At 37.8% G+C, this 19,277-nt stretch overlaps 1 protein-coding gene across 1 annotated transcript in view; it reads left to right on the top strand.

The window, feature by feature from the left end:
* Nucleotides 1-19,277, top strand: part of GRIK2 (glutamate ionotropic receptor kainate type subunit 2) — an 805,806-nt gene that overhangs the window by 388,404 nt on the left and 398,125 nt on the right. The window contains exon 7 of the mRNA XM_019520163.1: nucleotides 17,863-18,006. Within this exon, the coding sequence (XP_019375708.1) occupies nucleotides 17,863-18,006 (144 nt within the window). The remainder of the gene's footprint in view (nucleotides 1-17,862; nucleotides 18,007-19,277) is intronic.

Genomic DNA, 19,277 nt, shown 5'->3' with positions numbered 1-19,277 from the left:
GATGATGGTAGAGGAGAGGCTGGCTGGGGCACGAGGGTGTTAAAGTGCAGGGCTAGGTGGCAGGCAGCCCCCTGCACTTTAGTACCCTCATACCCCAGGCAGCCCCTGTAACTGTCTATATGTGCATTTCAGTGCATGCAAGTACCCCGCTGTAAAATAGTACTGCCCTTGACAGTACTATTTTACTATGGAATTAGTTAGTTTACTGTGCTCTAACACTGGGACATGTGTAGATGGTGATGCTTTACTGCGCAGCTCATTAGTCTATTCCACTGTAAAATGTGTGTGTAGATGCACACAGTGTGTGACAAGCATGGACCTCCCATAGCTGCTTATGGATACAGTTGATATACTCTTAGCTGCAGAAGGGGTTTTCCCAGTGTGTAATAGGTGTTGAACAGTAAGGCATATGCTATAGTATGTGGCTTTTGGTTATGGCTGGAGTTGAACTGGTCACTATAATATTGATTCTGAAGGGGCAAAAAGGAAAAAAAAAATCAAAGACCAGATGGTATCAGTTTTGCCTCTGAGGATGAGATTTCCATGTGATCATCGTGCATATAAAAGATTCCTTTAATTGGAAATATTATAATGAATACTACTATTAATATAATGAATACTACTCTTTGTCAAGCTAAGTACTGAGGTTGAGACTAGCACTTAAAGGTATTTTCCATCTGAAAAGTACATTTGTTTCCAAGGAAACAAAATTCTGCCCTGTTGCATGTCTTGATCTTGTAAGAGCTGCATCTATGAGGAGTTATGGAAGTTCCATGCTTGATGCATGCAGCGTGCAGCCATGGCAAAATTCATATTTAGACAGGCAAACTATGCAGCACTTTAAAAACAAAATCAGTCCATACAACAGTATCTCCCCACCCCCATGAGCCAGATTACAATTACATCACCAAGGTATTTTTTTAAAAAGCTGAGTACATTCTCTATTGACCTAATTCTACAAACACTCATGCAACTTTATGAGAAGGAAACGGAACTCTTTAGATGAGTGAAGCTTCTCTTGCTAAGAAGTTTTCAGGACTAGGGCCTTTGCAATCCAGAAATAAAAAATGAAGGCAATAGATCTTTTAATGCTTGTAAGAATATTTACTAAATTAAGATTTTGGTTCTGTGTTCTCCTTTGTTTGTTATACTAACAGTTTTAATAAAGGATAAGTGTGTATAACAGACTTATACACAGGCTAGATACAGGCATTCAAAAAGCCCAAGGCAGAATTGATCTAAGCTACGTTGTTTTCCGTTAGTGGCCTAGTTTAGATTGATAGCAAACAGGTCACTCATTTGCCCTTTGTTGAGGGGGTGCAAATCTTAGACCAGGTTCCATCATTTATAAAACAGCTTATGTATGCCAAACTTCTGTTGTAAGGAGTATAGATCAGTTTTGTGCCAAACTTCTGTTCTGTTCTGGATATAGACTGGTTTCGAATCACTTATATTGGTGAAAGTGTAATATCTATAATTGACCACAACACTACACTGTCAGTTAACACAAGCTTTTCCCATCTTGCTCAGGAAACAAGACATTCAGGAGATGTTCTCTGAAGATGTAACTGTTAAACAAGCAGATAATTTGAACCTAATGTGTTAAAATCTTACAATATTAACTACAGTTTTTCTTTGAAATATGCTTGATGCGAATAGGTTTAATAAATTCATATTATAATACTTACGTAAAATGTGGCCCTCCCATGGAGATAAAGCTTAAAAATCTCCTTGTTGGAGTCATATGAGTTACCCATATCATGTTATTAAAGTATGAATTTCAAAACTAACATTTATTACTGACATAGTTGCATAATGGAATTACATGCTTATTTTATCACTGAAAAGGCATAGTATTCATCAAGTCATCAGAAAAGGCATTGCACAATAGATGAAACCCAGCACTTATATGTAAGTATAGTTTGGATAAGGACAGCTGGATCCGCCACCTTCTTCTCCACAGCTTCATCCCACACTTGTTTCTCTCCTTTACATGTTTTTGGAGTGCAAAATGCAGGCATTCTGACTGGCCCTTATCACATAACAAATTTCAAAATAAATGATTTCCTACTAATTCAGAATTAATATCCAGTAAAAGAATTCAGGAATTTAGTTTTAGGTAGATCTCACACACCAGACTGCTGAACAAGAACAAACATAATTCTGAGTCTAAACTGAATGAAGCAGCATCCAACCAAATTTAATATGAAGGTACAGGTTGATTAAACAGTTTGGTTCCTTCTTCATTTTGGCCCTTCCACAAGTCTGCCTGCTTTCCCTAGGGATAATGAATGATAATGTGTCCTTGACCACCAAACTGAACTCAAAACTTTGCTGTGTGCAACAGGGCACATTCTAAATACTTAGAATTTTATTTGTGAAAATTAAATCCAAGATTCTTATCAAAGGTCAATTTACAACTCTTGAACAATGAACTCTGTTAGGCATATAATTGTTTTGCTAATTGCTATCAAAATGTCAGGTTCTCTGAAATTTCTTAACTCACATTAGCTCACGCTGTAATAGGTGGCCACCTATTTAATGTGTTTCATGTACTTCTGGTTTCCAGTGCCAGAAATTGCATTACTAGCTGTCAGAAACACTGAGATTTTTTTCAGTGATGAAGAATGCTAGTTCAAGTGATAAATGTTAGTTTGTTAATATTAATTTTTATGTAAGAAATATGCTTATATGTATGTGATGTTGTTGTTTGTTTCACTTGTAAGTGAAAGCTTCATTAATTTTTTTCTTTCTTTTTTTTTTTTAAATGACTAGTTAATAGTCAAAATGTATTGGCTTTTTCTCTTAACATAGACCACAAAGTATCTTTGTTGAATTCTTTGACTGGCCTTCCTCCTCTTGCTCCTGCTCTTAGAGGGTATGAAGACAAATATTCCCTTTATTCAGGAAGCAGAAGGAAACCTCTTTTTCTAACCTCATATTTATATTATGTAAACATAAAATAAAATGACATTTTCATCAAACATCAGTATAATAGATTTATCTTAGGTATTTTTTTTAATTGACTTTTTTGACCATATGATTTCTGGTACAACAATAAATGCTGATTTCTCTGATGTTAAAGAGAACTTTTTGATGATAATGGAAGAAATCGTTTGTGCCTATTCTTTAGGTTATATAACTTCTGTTATTTAAATTACAGGCACATCATTTTCTTAAGCAAACACACTGTTTAAAATTCACTGGGTATCTATACTTAAAAAACATCTAAACAGTTTCCCCTTGGTGCGATAATTATTATTCATGTGAAATATTACCCTATTTTAAAAATAGTTTATGTTTGCAGGTTTAGTCATATTTGGAAAATGAAGTGCACATTGTTTATAGTTTGATGGCTTGCTGATGCTCATATTTCGTTCCCAGTTGGAATGCATTCCAGTGGTGAAAACAAAATCTCCGCTGTTTGTTTAATTGTACCCCAGGGTGGAGTTGGGAATGTGTCAAGAAGTGAGAGAACACCAGCTTTAATAAGCATACAATGCAATTTAACAGTTCATAAAACAGTAAAATTTAATCCCAGACTGAGAGATTTATTAAATCTCACTCAGCAAAATGGGGTGTGGGATGTGTGAGCAAGTGAGAATTAAGTGAAATGATTTCAGGGGCAATAGACTTTATTACCCAAGGAAAGGAGGAACTGGGTTTGCAAGCCATTTCTTTTTAATTTCATTCAGTGGTTATAATTGCCTTAAATAGGAGAGCTTTCTGGGAGTAGAAGAAATATGTTGGTTCTGTAGAATGCAGTTCTGTAGAATTGGTGCATCTGTCAGGCTTCATCTAACCGAACTCCCTTCTGCAGATGATTTTGTGTTTGTAGTTCATTTAATAATTGCTAAAGATTTTTAAATCTTCTAACCCCTTTGTTTTGCTTGGCCAAAGAAACGAACCTCTTTTAGTCCTCTCTCCTCAAAGACTCTTCATTGTATATATATTCCTGATCCTGCTTTACTCTTACCAACCACCTTCCTCATGTAAATAAAATAGCATGCCAGTTAGCACGATGACAAAAGTCTTTTATGCAGGACTATGTATAACAAGATGTCTAGGTGAGATTAGATAAATCCCTGAAGTATATTTAAATTCTCCTGTGTATACTTATGGAGTCATCCTTAATCACATACACAAAGTTTGAGTAGTTAATATTGTCCTTAACAGAGACCTGAAATGTAACATAATATTTACTGAAGGATGAATTTTGTATATTGCAAAACCTTAAGGTGCAGTTCCACGAACAGAAAGAACTTGCACTCCATCCTGGAATTAAAGCCATTTGTGAAAGTATATACATATATTTGTAGAAGAGATTGAGGAAATAGAAAAGCCCTTCACACAGAGAGATATTCACTCTTCTTGCATTCAGCACACTTCAAGAATTATCAAGTTTTAAGAATAATCAAGGGGGAGAAAAGGTGCAAAGGATGTAAAATAAGAATAATCAAGTTAGTGGAAGAGAGCACAAAACAGTTGCACTACAAGATACAGCTTAGTATGATATCATTCCAAGGATCTTGTAAAAGTCTTTTAACAAAGAAGCGGGAACAATGTCCTGATATTTCAAATGATTAGACATAGTGTTGGAATTTGCACAAGGTATAGAAATTCACTTTTCCTGTAGAAGGTCAAACTGTATGGTCATGGTGGTCCTTTCTAGCCTAAAAACCTATGAAATGTGAACAATTTCCTTTTCCATCTTCTGCTGCTTGCTTAAATATTGTTAGCTTTCCATCTGACAGCCTGAAAAAGATAAGAAATCCTCGCTGTGTTTTGTCTAATTTATTCCTGAAACCTAATATAATTTTATAGCAATGAAAATAAGGCTGGGGGGAAAAAAGATTAAACTGTGTTACACAACAGAAAGAAAAAGTAAAGAACAAAATCCAACATACCTTATTCTTATTTTGCAATTGATCTTTTCATTTAAAAAAAAAAATGTAAAGAGGGAAGAAGGAGAAGGATATAGGCTTCTCCTCTACTCTTCTCTTTGCTTGCCAATAATCCTACATGGACCAGAATATTTCTATTATCCAACCCATCTTTTTGGTATATGACTAAACCTAAAAATGAAGTAAAAATGCCTAAATTCATTCCAATTACTGTCATTTCTATAATACTCAGCTGTTGCCTTAACTTTTAGTCAGTGGCTATATTACAGTAGTGTTGTCTACTTGTGTCAGGGACTGTTGGGAGAGGGCACAAGGATTTAATATAGTGTATCTGTAATGCTAAAGGAAGTGCAAACATTGCAACAAATGGCAGAGGTAATGCCTGGTTCGTAACTTTGTATGTCTACTTTTACTTAAATACCATATTTATCCCAATCCAAGATGACTTCAAATTTAAGATGCCCCCTTCCCCCACCAATGATAAACTATTTGTAAACTATATAACCACAGAAAAGGTGGGAGGGAAGGATAGTAGCTTGGAGTTCCACAGAAACTTTCATAGTGGCTTTTTAACAAGATGTTTCTGAAAAGGAAAAATATGTATTTTTGCTATAAGCAAACCACATTTAGAATGACATATTTTACAATAGTTACATTTTACAATCTTCTCAATTTGGACTGAAACCTCTGATCCAGCAAAGCTGTGCTTAGTCCAAGACCTGAGAAATGGGAGGGGAAAGGAGTCTTTATACCATCTGTCTTTCCTTCCTTTTCTTTTAATTCCTAGAGCCTAGTGCAGAGTTGCCCAGTCTCAAGTGTAACTTTGTGACAAGAGATGACTGTTCCAGCAGATGACTAAGAATCACTAGAATGAAGTGACTCTGGCTGCAAATAGTGTGGTTGTGTAGTGTGATTATACAGAGTCTCAGGATTTTTTTATGCAAAGGAAATAACAAGACAGCTGGTTATGTTGGTATAGTCACAAAGGCCTACAAATCTGGTTTTTAGCTTGTAAAGCTCTACCAAGACAATAATACCTGCACTAAGAAAACATAAATATACCCTACTTGTTTTGATATGCAATATTGTTCTTCTGACTGCTCCTTCCAATAGTAGGCCATATCCAGTAATTTTTAGTAATAGCTTTATATTATTTTCTGAGCAATAAGGACAGCTCCAGAAAATAAAGAAAGGTGTTTGACAGTATAGGTGGTCAACACGTCATGTAATTCATTAGTTTTTCTTTACATCTCCATGTCTGTTTAGAAGGGGGTGAAACAATCAACTTCTAGATTAAAACCAGGCAGCATCGTACCTGGACTCCTGGCAGCCCCAGGTGAACTTCTAGTATTGGGTCCCCCTTCACCAGAGATGATGATAATTATAAAAAAAATGACCATGTTCAGGCTCATTTTCTGTCTGGGCCCTGGGCAGCTGCCCAGCTTTCACATGCTTGTATCCATCCCTGGAACTAAGGCTAAACAGGGGAAAAAAAGAATAATTATTGATTCTGATCCCTTGACTCACAAATACCCAACTCCTTACATCATTCTGTTTATTTTGGTGGATTTTCAAGAATATTTATTTTATGAGAAGGTAATAAATGGAAATAACACCGGAGAACAGAGTCCTTTTGCAGGCAGAAGGAGGGGGAGAAAAGGTGCAAAGGATATAAAATATAGTTATATGATTTGCCACTTAATTCAAGATTTTTAATTCATCATTTTGCAATGTATGTTGCATTTGTACAGTGTGATTTGGGAGAAGTGATAACAGTGTGAAAATTCTTTTACTGACAAACTGGCAAAGGTGGAGAGAATTCAGTGAAGGAGTTGCAGTGGATATTTGTAAATGTCATTGTGATGCAATGAGTTGCAAAATGTACTGGAAAGAATTTCTTTATAAAGGACAAGATTTTGTAACATGTTCTTGGTTGTTCTGTGGGAAGAGGGTGTACAATTCAGGCTGTTTATCCCCTTTGCTTAAATATGGCTGCCCTGCATCTCTGATCTGTACATGGAGCTAGGAGAAGCGGACATTTCAGAATCTCCTAACAAAGCTGGGTGAGAAATATTGATGAAATGGAAATGGAAAGAACTTTAAATCTGCTCCCAGTATGTCTTCAGCTCTACCACTGGAGTAAGTAGTAATGGGAAGTAGCAGTTTCTTGCCTCCTTAGAGAAAGTGCTGTGTGGTTTAGCTGCACTGTATCCATACCAAAATAGAGATTTAACAACTTCATCTTGCTCCAAACTGTTGTAAAAATGGTATTCATATTACAAATATAGATGTGACTATTCAAATAATAGGTTGTTATTTCAATATGGAAGTATGACTATGTTTATATCATTTTGAACTAGATTTTTTCTGAAGCCTTAACAGGTTCTGCAGAAGTTGGCTGCCTGTGGAGCTAAGAAAAGTTCAGTGCCTCCTTTCCTTTCCAATCAAAAGCCTTAGTATATTATCTATTCAAGATATATTATATGGTTAAATAAAGGAATATATTAAAACTATGCACATTTTACATGGACTGTTTATTCAACATTGGAATATTTTAAAGTACCCTAGTTTAAAAATCATTTGGTGGACAGTATTCTACTTTTTGTACTCATTTTTTTAGTTACTTTTGTGTTGGTTACCCTGGAAACAAATGCAGGTATGAATTTGCTAGCATGCATCTCCATAGTTCATGCAGATAAGAAATTAACACTTGTAAAGGTTTTAAGTTTGAATAGAAGGAAACTACATTTAATTTAGGCACACAGTTGTTTAGAATGCAACTATGACCTCCAGTGACAGAGGGGAAAAAATAGAAGTTGTATGATATAAGTTAGTCATCCTGATTTTGTCCCTTGCTCTGTAGTATTAACACATCCTGAAAGGTCATCTAAAGGATGAGGACCGTAGGCAGCAGCTCTACTTTTCTAACACAATGGGACTTTTGTAGGTGAAAGCTTCCTTATGCAGAAACAGAGCTACCTTGGGGGCCAGGCAGACGTTTGAGTGAGCTCCACAAGAATTAAGGACTGCTGTAAATCTCACTGTCATCTTGTCCAAGTGCAATGTGTGCAGCTTTGCCTTGGGCTTCTGTAATAAACAATAATGTGTACTTCAAAAAAGGCAAAACTAAAACAAAAACAAAACAAAACAAAACCCTACCAAAAGAATTTGCCGTTCTTTTCGGGACAGAAAAATACAATGAAGGATTACCTACATCATGACCTACTAGTTATGTTGTCTTGGTACCCTGCCAAGGATTAAAATAATACACTCTAATATTTTTTTCTGCTTCACAAATAACCAGAATGTCACTTCTGGTTGCTCATAACTTAGGGCATGTGCAGATGTTTCCAGAATCTGAGCTATGATCATGTGGCTTACTTTAAGCCTCATGATCTTAGATTGGGTCCCACTTGTACACATGCTCGCCAGGGGCAGGACCAGCTCTGGGAATGCAATCTTAATAAATTAGGGGAGGGAGAGGGGTGCGTGGGATTGGGGATGGGGGGTAGCAGATCTTTGAGAAAATGTGATGGGTCCAGGAGGGGGAGAGGGGGGTTGGTGGGTCTGCTAAGGCAGTTGTCTGTCCAGGGGTGGGGCTGAGGTTAGTAGGGGTGAAAATAGCCTGGTCAGGGTGAAGGGTTGGTTGGAAAAGTATAGCTGTAGAGAAGGCATGAGCAACTGGGCTTTTCCAGTCCTGGGGCTGAGCTCTGAATGTGTGCATCTATTCAGGGTAGGTAAGGCACAATTAGCCTAATCTACTTAGTGTACCCTCAGGTGAACTAAGTTAGATCAGGCCAGCCATTTTTTGCCCAATCTAAACTCCTCAAACATATGTACAGTTTGGTATTTGGATCATCCTAAACCTAGTTAGGTCAATCTAAGTGTAACATCTATATGTTCTCCAGAAGACTAGTCATTTTAGTTAAGTAGGGGGTAACAGGGCAAGAAATGACTAAAGTACGTTAAACCTTCTTACCAAAAATTCCTTCAGCTCTCAACTTTCACTTCTTGGCCATTGTCAGCATGCTATTATGGCACTAATTCACTTATTTTAACATTTTTTAGCTTTCACAAAGGGTTTCAATTTAAACATGCCCTGCATTTTATTTATAGCATGCATTAGGCTTTTTAATGTGTTTTGTCTCATATATGTGGCATATAAGTGTTTGCACTGGAGCACTTGGTTGCCTGCAAGTGCAGAGGACTGGACTGATGACACGGAAGGAAACTTTCAGTCCTGTATCCTATGTTCCTATCATATTCAAACATATAATTTGGAATATTTTTTACCTGTAAATAGAATATTACAAATATGATACTCTAAAGTTTGGAATTGCCTTATCTTCATAGAGGACATCTCTATACTAGTAAGGTGTTGGCTTAGATAACTAACAAGTTTTTGGAACATTTAGATTTGAGTGGGGGGGGTGGAAATTCTGCTATTCAAATTGTGTGGAAAAAATTTGCTTACTTCAAAAGTTATCGGTATAATTTTGTGTTATATATTGATGGTTAATAAATAGTAGAATTTTATGATTTTTGGAAATAAGCCACTACTGCTAAGAATGCTTCAATATCACCTCTGTTTCTCTTTAGGTCAGTAAAAGCATCAAACAAATTATTAAGCTTATCTGTCCCATGGGTACTTAATTATTTAGTGTGCTACTTAGTTTAGAGAGTTTCTTGATGAACCTCTTTAAAACAGGAGGCCATACATTTCTGCAGGTTTTTACTAGTGAAAAAGTAAATAAGTAAAACATAATTACATTACTTAAATGAAACTCTGAATAGAAAAGCTATAATATTTTATAAATCTTCATTACAAGTATGTCTTATGGCATATTTCCTGGCCCTGCTTCTTTAGCCAGAACCTGATAACCATTTGTAGTGACCCGGACTCCAGAAGCAATCCAGTCTGCTCCTAGAACATTTTCTGAGTATCAGGGCCTAAGTGACCACTGTGTTCAATGAAGACAGTCAGGCATGAATGATAAGAACTGAACAAATGTTATGTGGAGCAGCAAACAATCCTTGGCAGTCCTTCAGTCTATCTACTACTTAACTGGGGGACCATCTCCCAATTACCAACCTCTTCAGTCTCCTTTGTTAGAAAGCATCTTTAAATTATTGTATTTTCTCAAATACAATATATCACCAAATATAATATACATCTTATTTCTGTAGGCAAAATGAAGAAAAAGGATTTTTCCAGAGTTGTGGCTCTATAGAGTAGAGACAGAGCCTAATCCTCAGCAGATCCATTCTCTCTTTCATACTACAAGTGAATTCCTATCTGCTGCTGCAGACTGGTTTCCATGGGTGGATCTACAACTTGGAAAAGATTCAAAAAGGCTGTGAAATAGGGAAACCAGAAGAAGCTAGAAGATAGCAAAATTGCTCCAGAAAAGGTTTAAGACTATAAGACCATTAGAAAGGAGGGGTAATCATTAACACCAGTAGCATGAAGAAAAATGAGCCATGAGTTAAGCAGGCTTCTTCAGAGGCATTGGAGAACTCCAATACCACAGCTGTTGCATTATGAGGTAGGAATCAAATCATGATGCTTCCAACTCTGGGCAGAAATTTTGACTCCCCACTTAATGCAAACACCCCAGTTTTGGGAAGGACCTGTTTTGGGTGGTGGTGGGGGGAATGTGGGGGGAAATGCAGTAGAACTACGGAGGTCTGACTGTGCCTCCCCCAACTCCCAACCAAGTGTTTTCACAAATGTGAAACTATTTAGCACAGGACATCTGCCACCGGCACCTCAGCATCCCGTTTCATGTATTTATGCAGTTACACATAGAAGAAGAGATAATGTTGAGAACTATTTGGAAGGTCTCTGTCAAAGTTTCTTGTTTTTGTACTTCTGGGTTCAGTCTGCTCATTACCCTTCTCCCCTATGTGCTTCTTGCATTCTGTTGCAGAAGGTTAATGTAGAAAAAGTAGGACATATGTTGTGGAAAGGCAGGAGATATGGTTGTAGATAGCTGAGAACAAGACTTGAATGTACTGGAAAATAGATAAAACCTTAATGAATTATTTTGGGGGCAATAAAATAGTCCTCCAGTTCGTGTTTTAATTGCATCTAACATTATTAAAATAAATTTGAAGATTATGGTTTAGAAAGTTTTTGATTTGGGACAGTGATAGTTGAAACAGGATTTTGAGTTTGGGGAGTGGTTCTTCTTTTGAAGTATTGAAAGAATAAACTGATTTAATCTAGAATAGCTACATCATGAATTTTTTTTTTACATGGGAATAATACACACATAGTAGATGCCTTCTAAAGTGTTATGTATATTTTTACATCTTAAAACCAGAGAAGGCCAGAAATATTGACATATGAACAAAGTCACACAGTTAACTGGCTGTGATACCACTCCCCAAACTCAAAATTATATTTCTACTTTCCTTGTACTCAGAAAAAAATATAATATACAGATTTAGTTTATTAAGCCATCTGTGCCCCCAGAAAAAAGAGACATGGATACCACAATATGGCAAGGTTAAAAGTTAACAATTTACTTTAAGAAATAGTAGTTAACAAAAGTAAACCACCTCAAACTGTCCATCACTGTTGTTTCAGTGTGTACCTCAACTGGCTCCAATGGTCCGTGATGTACTATGGGCTTGAGGTTGACTGTGGAAGTATGGTACCTTCTATACTGTTAGGCCTGCCTGAGATGTCTCTTTCTGGGTGTTCTGTGACCTGTATTACAAGTGCACTGGTAGGTTACGTTCACAAAAAACTAGGGCTAGAAGGGACCTCATGAGGGCATCTAGTTCAGCTCCCTGCTCAAGAACAGATCATTCCTGACTAAATCACCCCAGTCAAGGTCTGTCTTGAAAACTGAAAACCTGCTCTTGGAAATTTCCAGGGATGGAGATTCACATCTCTAGAGAGAGTGTTCCAATGCTTAGCCATCCTCATAGTCAGAAAGTTCTTTCTAATCTCCAACATAAATTTCCTCTCCTTCAGCTTGAGGCCATTGCTTTTCCCTATGGCCATACTGAATCAGGCTTGCTGATAAAAGAGGCAAGAGACAGGTCTACAGTCCAAAGCACAGATTTTATACCTCAAAAGTACAAGAATGCATACTTGTTCCAGTGTTTTTCTGGCTACCCGTGATAGCAAAGTATTGATTTTTCTTCTATATTGACCGGGGAGACTATGGGGAGGAGGAGGATGGCATGAAGACTGGAAGCAGGTGCGTTTGAATTTGCAGAGTTCTCCAAACTTCCCTCCAGTGTGTAACCCATAATTGTACATGATTGTTTCGAACAAATGTTTTCTGATTAGTTTATCTAAATCCCCTTTTTACATACCAACTTTGGAAACCAGACTAAACCATTTCTCCCCTCGTCTGAAAGATGTCAATTAGCAGTGATTTATATCTTTGTGGAAATTACAGTCTTTGAAAGGGGCAGTTTCTTATCTCCTTCATCATTTTGGAGTGTTTCTTATCACTATCCCCTTTTAAAAAATCTTATTTCATGGTCTCTTAAAAAACTGGGGTTTTTTTTATGATTTACTTAAGACATTTCACAAAAAACATTTATTATAGCTAAAAGTTACTATAGTAGTGCTATAGTAACATTTTTAAAACTAAAGCAATATTAAATTTGGTTTATTTATATTAATGCCTCTTTTTATCATGTTTTCTGTCAGGCCTTTTGCTCAATTTAATTTGATCTCATTCTTGTTTCAGCTAGACATGTTAATTGTACTTCTTACTTTTCTTACCATGCTTGTTCTAAAGTCTACAAAGATTGGGGTCTTTTGCTTCAGTCACCCTCCCTTTCTCCATGTTAATGTGAGAGAGATGAGATGAGGGGAATCACAAAGTTGGAAGAAATACTCATTATGGCTTCTTAGTGACAGTCACACTTGTCATGGGCAGCTGGGTCTGAGGCCACTTGGGGAATCAAATCACCAACCTGAGTCCGGAGGAGTGAGCAAAATCTAGGGACAAGCCAGGTCAGGAAGCCAGGACGTCAGTCCAAGTGCAGGGTCTTAAACCAAGTCAAGAAGCTGGAAGATCAGGCAGAGTAGAAGGACTTAGAGAGCAAACTAGGTTGAGAACCCAGAAGATCAGGCTGCACTATCCAGGGTCAGACTGAGCCCTGTTGCTCAGATGCTTTCTGTTGCTGGTCAGGGGTTTAAATGGGGGAAGTGGAGGGGCAGCTGACCCTGGCCAGATACATGAGTAACAGGGAATGGGCAGAGGGTTAGTCTAGACTGGAAGCTTTAGGGCTGGCCTGAGTGAGTAGTCTAGGTGTCTAACTATGTTGCGGAAGCCTGAGATGAGCATCTGCACTGACAGGCTGTAGCTTCAAGTTCAAGGCCAGATAGTGACTAATTATCTCAGTAGACTTTAGAGTCCTTAATTAGTCCTTTTTCTGATCTACCAGGTACATGAGACCATTAAAGCCAGGCCTTCTGGATTCCAGATGGAGAAAAGAAACAAATCCATGCCACACTGTCGGTTTTTCCATGTAGGATACAGCCCTTCCAGCCCCCAAAACTGAAGATCAGCGTAGTCCCCAACATACCCAATAAAGGATGGAAAGGGTGAAGGTGGAATATGATACCTGCAGTGGCTTTTCTCACCCACAAAGCTGGTGATAAACCTTCATCCTTTCCTCCACTTTATATTCAAAAATCTGTACACAGCCCCAAACCACTTCCATTTGCTATAGTTTTCTTCCATTCCCACATTGTCATTGCCAATGGCTGTTCTGGTATGGGAGAAAAAAAAACATAGTACCTAGATGTTAGAAACTGTCTTCTGTCCTTTGACACCACAAAGAAAAAAAAACCATGGAAAAAAGCCAAACTCTCAACACTCTGGAGTTGATGAAGAAAAGCATAGCACTAGAAATACTGTTCCTGCTTAAGACTTCCTCCCTATCCATTACCTCTTCACTACTTCCAGCTACATCAAATGCCCACCACAGCTGGCAGAATGAACATTGTCTTCCAAATATCTATGTGGTACTTACCAAGCAGTATTTCAGCAATTTTATGCATTTCTGTGCAAATGCACATAATTAAAATAGACAAATATAATATCCATACAGAAATGCAGGAGGGAGAATGGTAAAAGAATGGAACTAAGAAGGAGAATATGTTGCTCAACTGAATATGGGATTATTTTCTGTTCTGGATGAATCACTTTGTGATTGTGTTAGCTTCTCTGCTGTTGTAGTGGAAAACATTTGTACTGAATCATCATGTTGTCCAGTTTCAGAGAATTGAGACGGCAGAACATTTGGGCTGAGGCTTTGGTAATTCATTCACCTGGGAGGAGATAACTGTTGGTCCCACTGCAAATACAGTGAAGGGTATGAGTGAAATTGGTTGTGACAAAATAACAATTATAACCAGTCTGAGCTAATTGCCTAGTGGGCTACATGTGCCTGGGGCTTTGACTCTGCCTACATTTTGGACTCGGCCCCTGGACTTTCCTCTGAATCTGGTCACTTGGTATTAGCTCTTGAACCTTGTCCCAGCCTGTGTTCTGGAGTTTGTCTAGGGTTTCCCTTTGAAACCTGGTAACTTGATTCCCAAACTCTGACTTATCCTGTGTTTTAAAGTAGGCTCCCAGCTCCTGCCTTCTCTCAGTGGCCTAATCACTAGGTCAGAACACCTGTGACCTGGTCCATTTCAATATTAAATGCTGGCACACATCAGCTATTATATGTAGCATCATGTTTGGCAAATTTAGAGAGCTGAAATTAACTTTAGAGAATTTTAGAAAAAAAAACACTCATTTCAATTTCCCAACTCATTATGCACCTTGTTGTCCTGTGTCAGAAATTCTTCTGCATGAGATTATTTTAACTAGACTCTGAAATTCAATAGTTACCTTGGTCATCACTCATAGATGTTCTGCCTCAAAGTCTGCTTAAAATATTCTAATTGCTGAAACAGTCACCTTCTTATAAATGTATCATGAAATTTTGATGGGGACGATTCTGTCCCGGTCTCAGAGCAGATAATCACTCAAACTTGTACACAATTCCTAGATACAAACTAGGGAGGGTGGGCAAGGTGGGGTAGGAGAGTCAAAAGTGTCAACGTCTCACTGCCTGCAAATCTGCAAAGGTTAAGTTAAGGAGGTGGGAATGCCTGTAGAGGTACCATAGCCATTCACATCTGACATAAGCTCTGCCTACCTGCTTCCTTTTTCGGGTCTCTCACTTTCAGTCAATCAAGATACACACCTAGTGAGATGGGGAAGGAAAATACTAGTTCAATATGACAAAGAATTTAAGTGTGTATCTGAATCCATCTTTACTCAAGAAAGTACTTAAGCACAAGTATAACTTCAAGCTTACTGAGAAGGATGGGTTAATGAAACAAAGTTTGCATGAATAATGGAGCTGGTTTATCTAATAGGTCTAATGGCCACCACAGCAAGCATCAAAGTTAATTCTGGTTAACGTGATTAATTCTGTGGATGATATCTTATTTCTTAGTTTAGCATTCAAGTTGGTTTTTAAGGTTTTTTGTTTAAGCACAGCTACTCTGAGGTCACTAATAGAAAGTCCATTTATGTTAAAGTGTTAGAAAAACCACATGCTTTTGTGTCTTAGTAAAACTGATGTTGAATTGATATCTGTTCATTCTTTCATCCTTCTACATCAAGATTTCGATGTCTGGATAATGTAGCCAGTAGAGAGTGCCAGTAAGCAGGTGATGTCGTATATGACTTTAGTGGAGGAACAGATGCATGAACCCCAAATGCTGTAATCTGGTGGACAAAGAAGCTCATTACATGTCTCTGAGTGCCTTTTGTTTTTGCATGCAACAAACCCATGGACACGATTCTTTAATTCCCTGCGAGCCAAGCCAAACTATATCTGAGGGGTTTTAATTTAATGCACAAGGCAGACATTGAAACATAGGCAAATCCTGCTTGTGCAAACAGATACACTGTTGCAGCACATGAAAGGGCAAAAATTGTGACATGTATATGAGCCCTAAGTGTAACAAACTTGTTTTAAGGTGTTCATCCTGGTCCCCTAAGATGGATCTATTCGCATGTTTAGGATAGAAGCTAGTGGTATAGCTATACAGGCTAGCTATACCACTGTGAAACATTGCAAACTTTCACAATGGTGTCCAAGAAATGAATTTTCTGGGTGGAGTATTGAAGTGTTAGTTTGATGGAGGAACGGTTACTAAATTCCCAGTAGATTTTTTTCTCTAGTAATTTCTTCCCATGTGTCCACATAAAGGTAATGTCATCAAGGTACCTCATGTATGCCAGGGGAATGGAGGGCAGCTGCCTCTTTAAACCAGTTAGTCCCTAAGGTGCCACCCTGTCCTACTTTCTTTTTGACTTTAACATGGCTACCAAACTCTGCTGAAAACTGTGATGGTCACTGTGGAAAGACTTCTGACTGCCAATTGCTATGGGAGATCTGTGTGCAACATTTCTCTTCATTAGTTAGTGGAATGTAGTTAGTTAGTAGAAGACCACAGTGCATGCATTTCTGAGCCAAAACAATAAGTAGTACTTTATTTTATGGTTAACTTGAGAGATTGTTGTCTAGACTCTAACTTGAAATGCTGCCACCAGTATTTTAACTCATATAAAGCAGACTCAGCATGTTACTTCAGCTTTTGGGAGCTTCATAGGCTCTTTGTCAGATATCAATTTGCACTTAAAAGCTCTCTAATGACTTAGAAAGTAGTGAGCAATTTGGGACCTGTGTATTTTCTGGGTTGCAGTCTCCATACAAACCTGCTAGCTGCTTAGGATTATCTCCCAAACCAGTGCACTGGCTATTTTAAAATTGGGATTTATTCCTATGTGAATTTTTGCAATGTCACCTCAGGAGACCAATTGAAATCTAAAAGTATATTCTCTCTTTTAACACTAGCTTATGATCCATAATGGCAGAACACTTTTGCATTTTTATGTTTAGTTTTATTGTAAAGTGCCTTGGGATGCATTTGCATGAAAGGCACTATATAAGCTCATTTTGTATTGCATTGTATTGTATTGTGACAAGTGCAATAATCTCCAGGTTTCCTATCCATTAAAGAACTCATTTCACAGCTCACTAATTATGTGAATGAGAAGGGGAAATAGGTCCTTTTCCTCTAAGGTATACTGAGCAGATGGCATAGAGTTCATTTGTACCAGCTGAGTCTGTGAAGTCCTCTTCTGTTTTGGTGGGAAGGCTTTCCTCTGTTTATCAGGTGTAGTAGAAGAGGCATATTAGTTTCTCAAAACATCATATTACAGAATATACTGAGAAGCTGGCTCAGTGCTGTTGGTAGAACAAGACTAGTTAATCTATTCTGGGTCTGAACAGACTATTTATTTCAAAGGACACAAGATAGCAATTAAAATGATGCATCTGTGTTTCAGTGTAATTCTAAATTGTCTCTCATTTATAGGGGATATTGGTCAAGTCAACCCTAGGGATTATGCTTACACCTGAAAAAGTGATTAGCAAATATGCTGAACACCTTTGAGATTTTATTTTTTTCCATAATTATAAAATGGAAATAAATGGATATTTCCATGTTCTCTGTACTTTTTAGCTGCAGCCTTTGCTAATTTTTCATTATTCTTCTCAGTCAAGGGAATAACTTGTTCACTGACATATATATGTATAGTGTGATTTATACAGGCTTCTAAGGTACAGCTTTTTAAATATAAAAACAAGTTATCATAGATGTCAGTGCTCCACAATGGTTGTGGATAGCTGGTAATTGGGCCCTTATTTCAGGATTAAAAAAAGAAAAGCTGAAACTGAAGAGCTTGATGTTTCTGGTGTATGAACTTGGTAACCAGGTTGCTTTTGACAGTACTGCACAAGCAGTCAAATTGTTTTCTCTTTGCATCATATCGAACAGCAGGACAGATTTTTTCCCCTCTCATTCCTGTCATTCAATTTTATGTTCACTGCACTGATTTCATTCTAATTTCAGACGGATGCTGCTTTAATGTATGATGCAGTTCATGTGGTGTCAGTGGCTGTCCAGCAGTTCCCACAGATGACTGTCAGTTCCTTACAGTGTAATCGGCACAAGCCATGGCGCTTTGGGACCCGCTTTATGAGTCTCATTAAAGAGGTATGTCACTAATAAAATGTGTTCTGCTTCCCTACTTTTCCTCCCTTTCTTCATATTCTCATTCTGCTCTTATTCAGATTTTTTTTTCCTAGCAGGTGGATCTCTTTCTGCTTTTTGGTATGTGGGGAAACTTGCAGTCATGGCAGCATATGTAGTTGAAAACTCTTCCTGCTGCAGGAGAAATTGGGAACAATTTATAAATATAAAATAAATACAAAAGGGTGACAGATCTGCACTATAGTTTTCTGGTGTTTATTCTGTTTGTCTCTGGATTGTTTTCTATCATAAATATCCATTATTTACATGTTTTCTTTTTTTATGGAAGGGCAATTTCTCCTGAATTTTTATTTAAAATGTAATAATTATACAATCATGGATTATTTAGGACATTGAAGATCAGCACTACACAGGATTCATTTTTTTTGGCCCATAGATGTCTGGCTACCACTACTGTATTTCCCATTTCCATCATATGAAATACTAAGGTATCAATAATACATCTGGGCAGTAAAATCACTATTTTAGTGATGCATACTTTCAAGATAATAACTGGTCTTTGGACAACTCTTCCTTTTGAAAAAGAGAATAGGTGATGGAGACTATGTAATAAATACAAATTAATAGTCCTATTATCAATGATGCTATAATTTGGCTCTACTATTTATGAATGATATGTCATCTCTAAGCCATTAGAAAATAATATATTGTGCATTTTTAAATAAAGGAGAGAGACTTCTGAGAGGTAGTCATTCAGACAATATCCAGATGTGCATGGACATTTGGTTCCCTGGGGATGCCTATGTCACGTGTGCACTCAGGCAGGACAAGTTACCCCAGGTGGGGTAGGGAAGGCTGGGGCGAGCACTGGGGAGGCAGCACTGCAGTAGTGGAAATCCTGCCACGTGGATCCTGATCAGCAGCGAAGCACAGCTCCAGCTGGCCAGGCTCTGGCTTTGGGCAGTGCACGCTGCTGCCACATGCACCACTCTGCTTTTTTTCTCCTCAGGTTTTTTTGACCCCTGGGTACCCAGCAGTCAAAAAAAAAAACCCTCCACACTGCTGCCTTGTGGTGCAGAGAACAATGAAATGTGCAATATGTTGCCCAGCCATGCTCATCTGGACATGGCCTTAGTGTCTTCCATGTCAGTTGTCCCAGTGAGATTTTAATGACTCGGCACCTCAAGCCACACATGAAATATTCTTAAGACATCCTCCTAGACAAAAGAAACAAGCCCAGTCTATCTATGGGGGGGGGGGGGAAAAAAAGGAAA

Source organism: Gavialis gangeticus, unplaced genomic scaffold, assembly GCF_001723915.1.
Source record: "Gavialis gangeticus isolate Ggan-Ray unplaced genomic scaffold, GavGan_comp1, whole genome shotgun sequence".
NCBI classification, from domain to species: Eukaryota; Metazoa; Chordata; order Crocodylia; family Gavialidae; genus Gavialis; species Gavialis gangeticus.
Note: the sequence above shows the minus strand (reverse complement) of the source record. Positions and strands in the feature narration are given on the sequence as shown.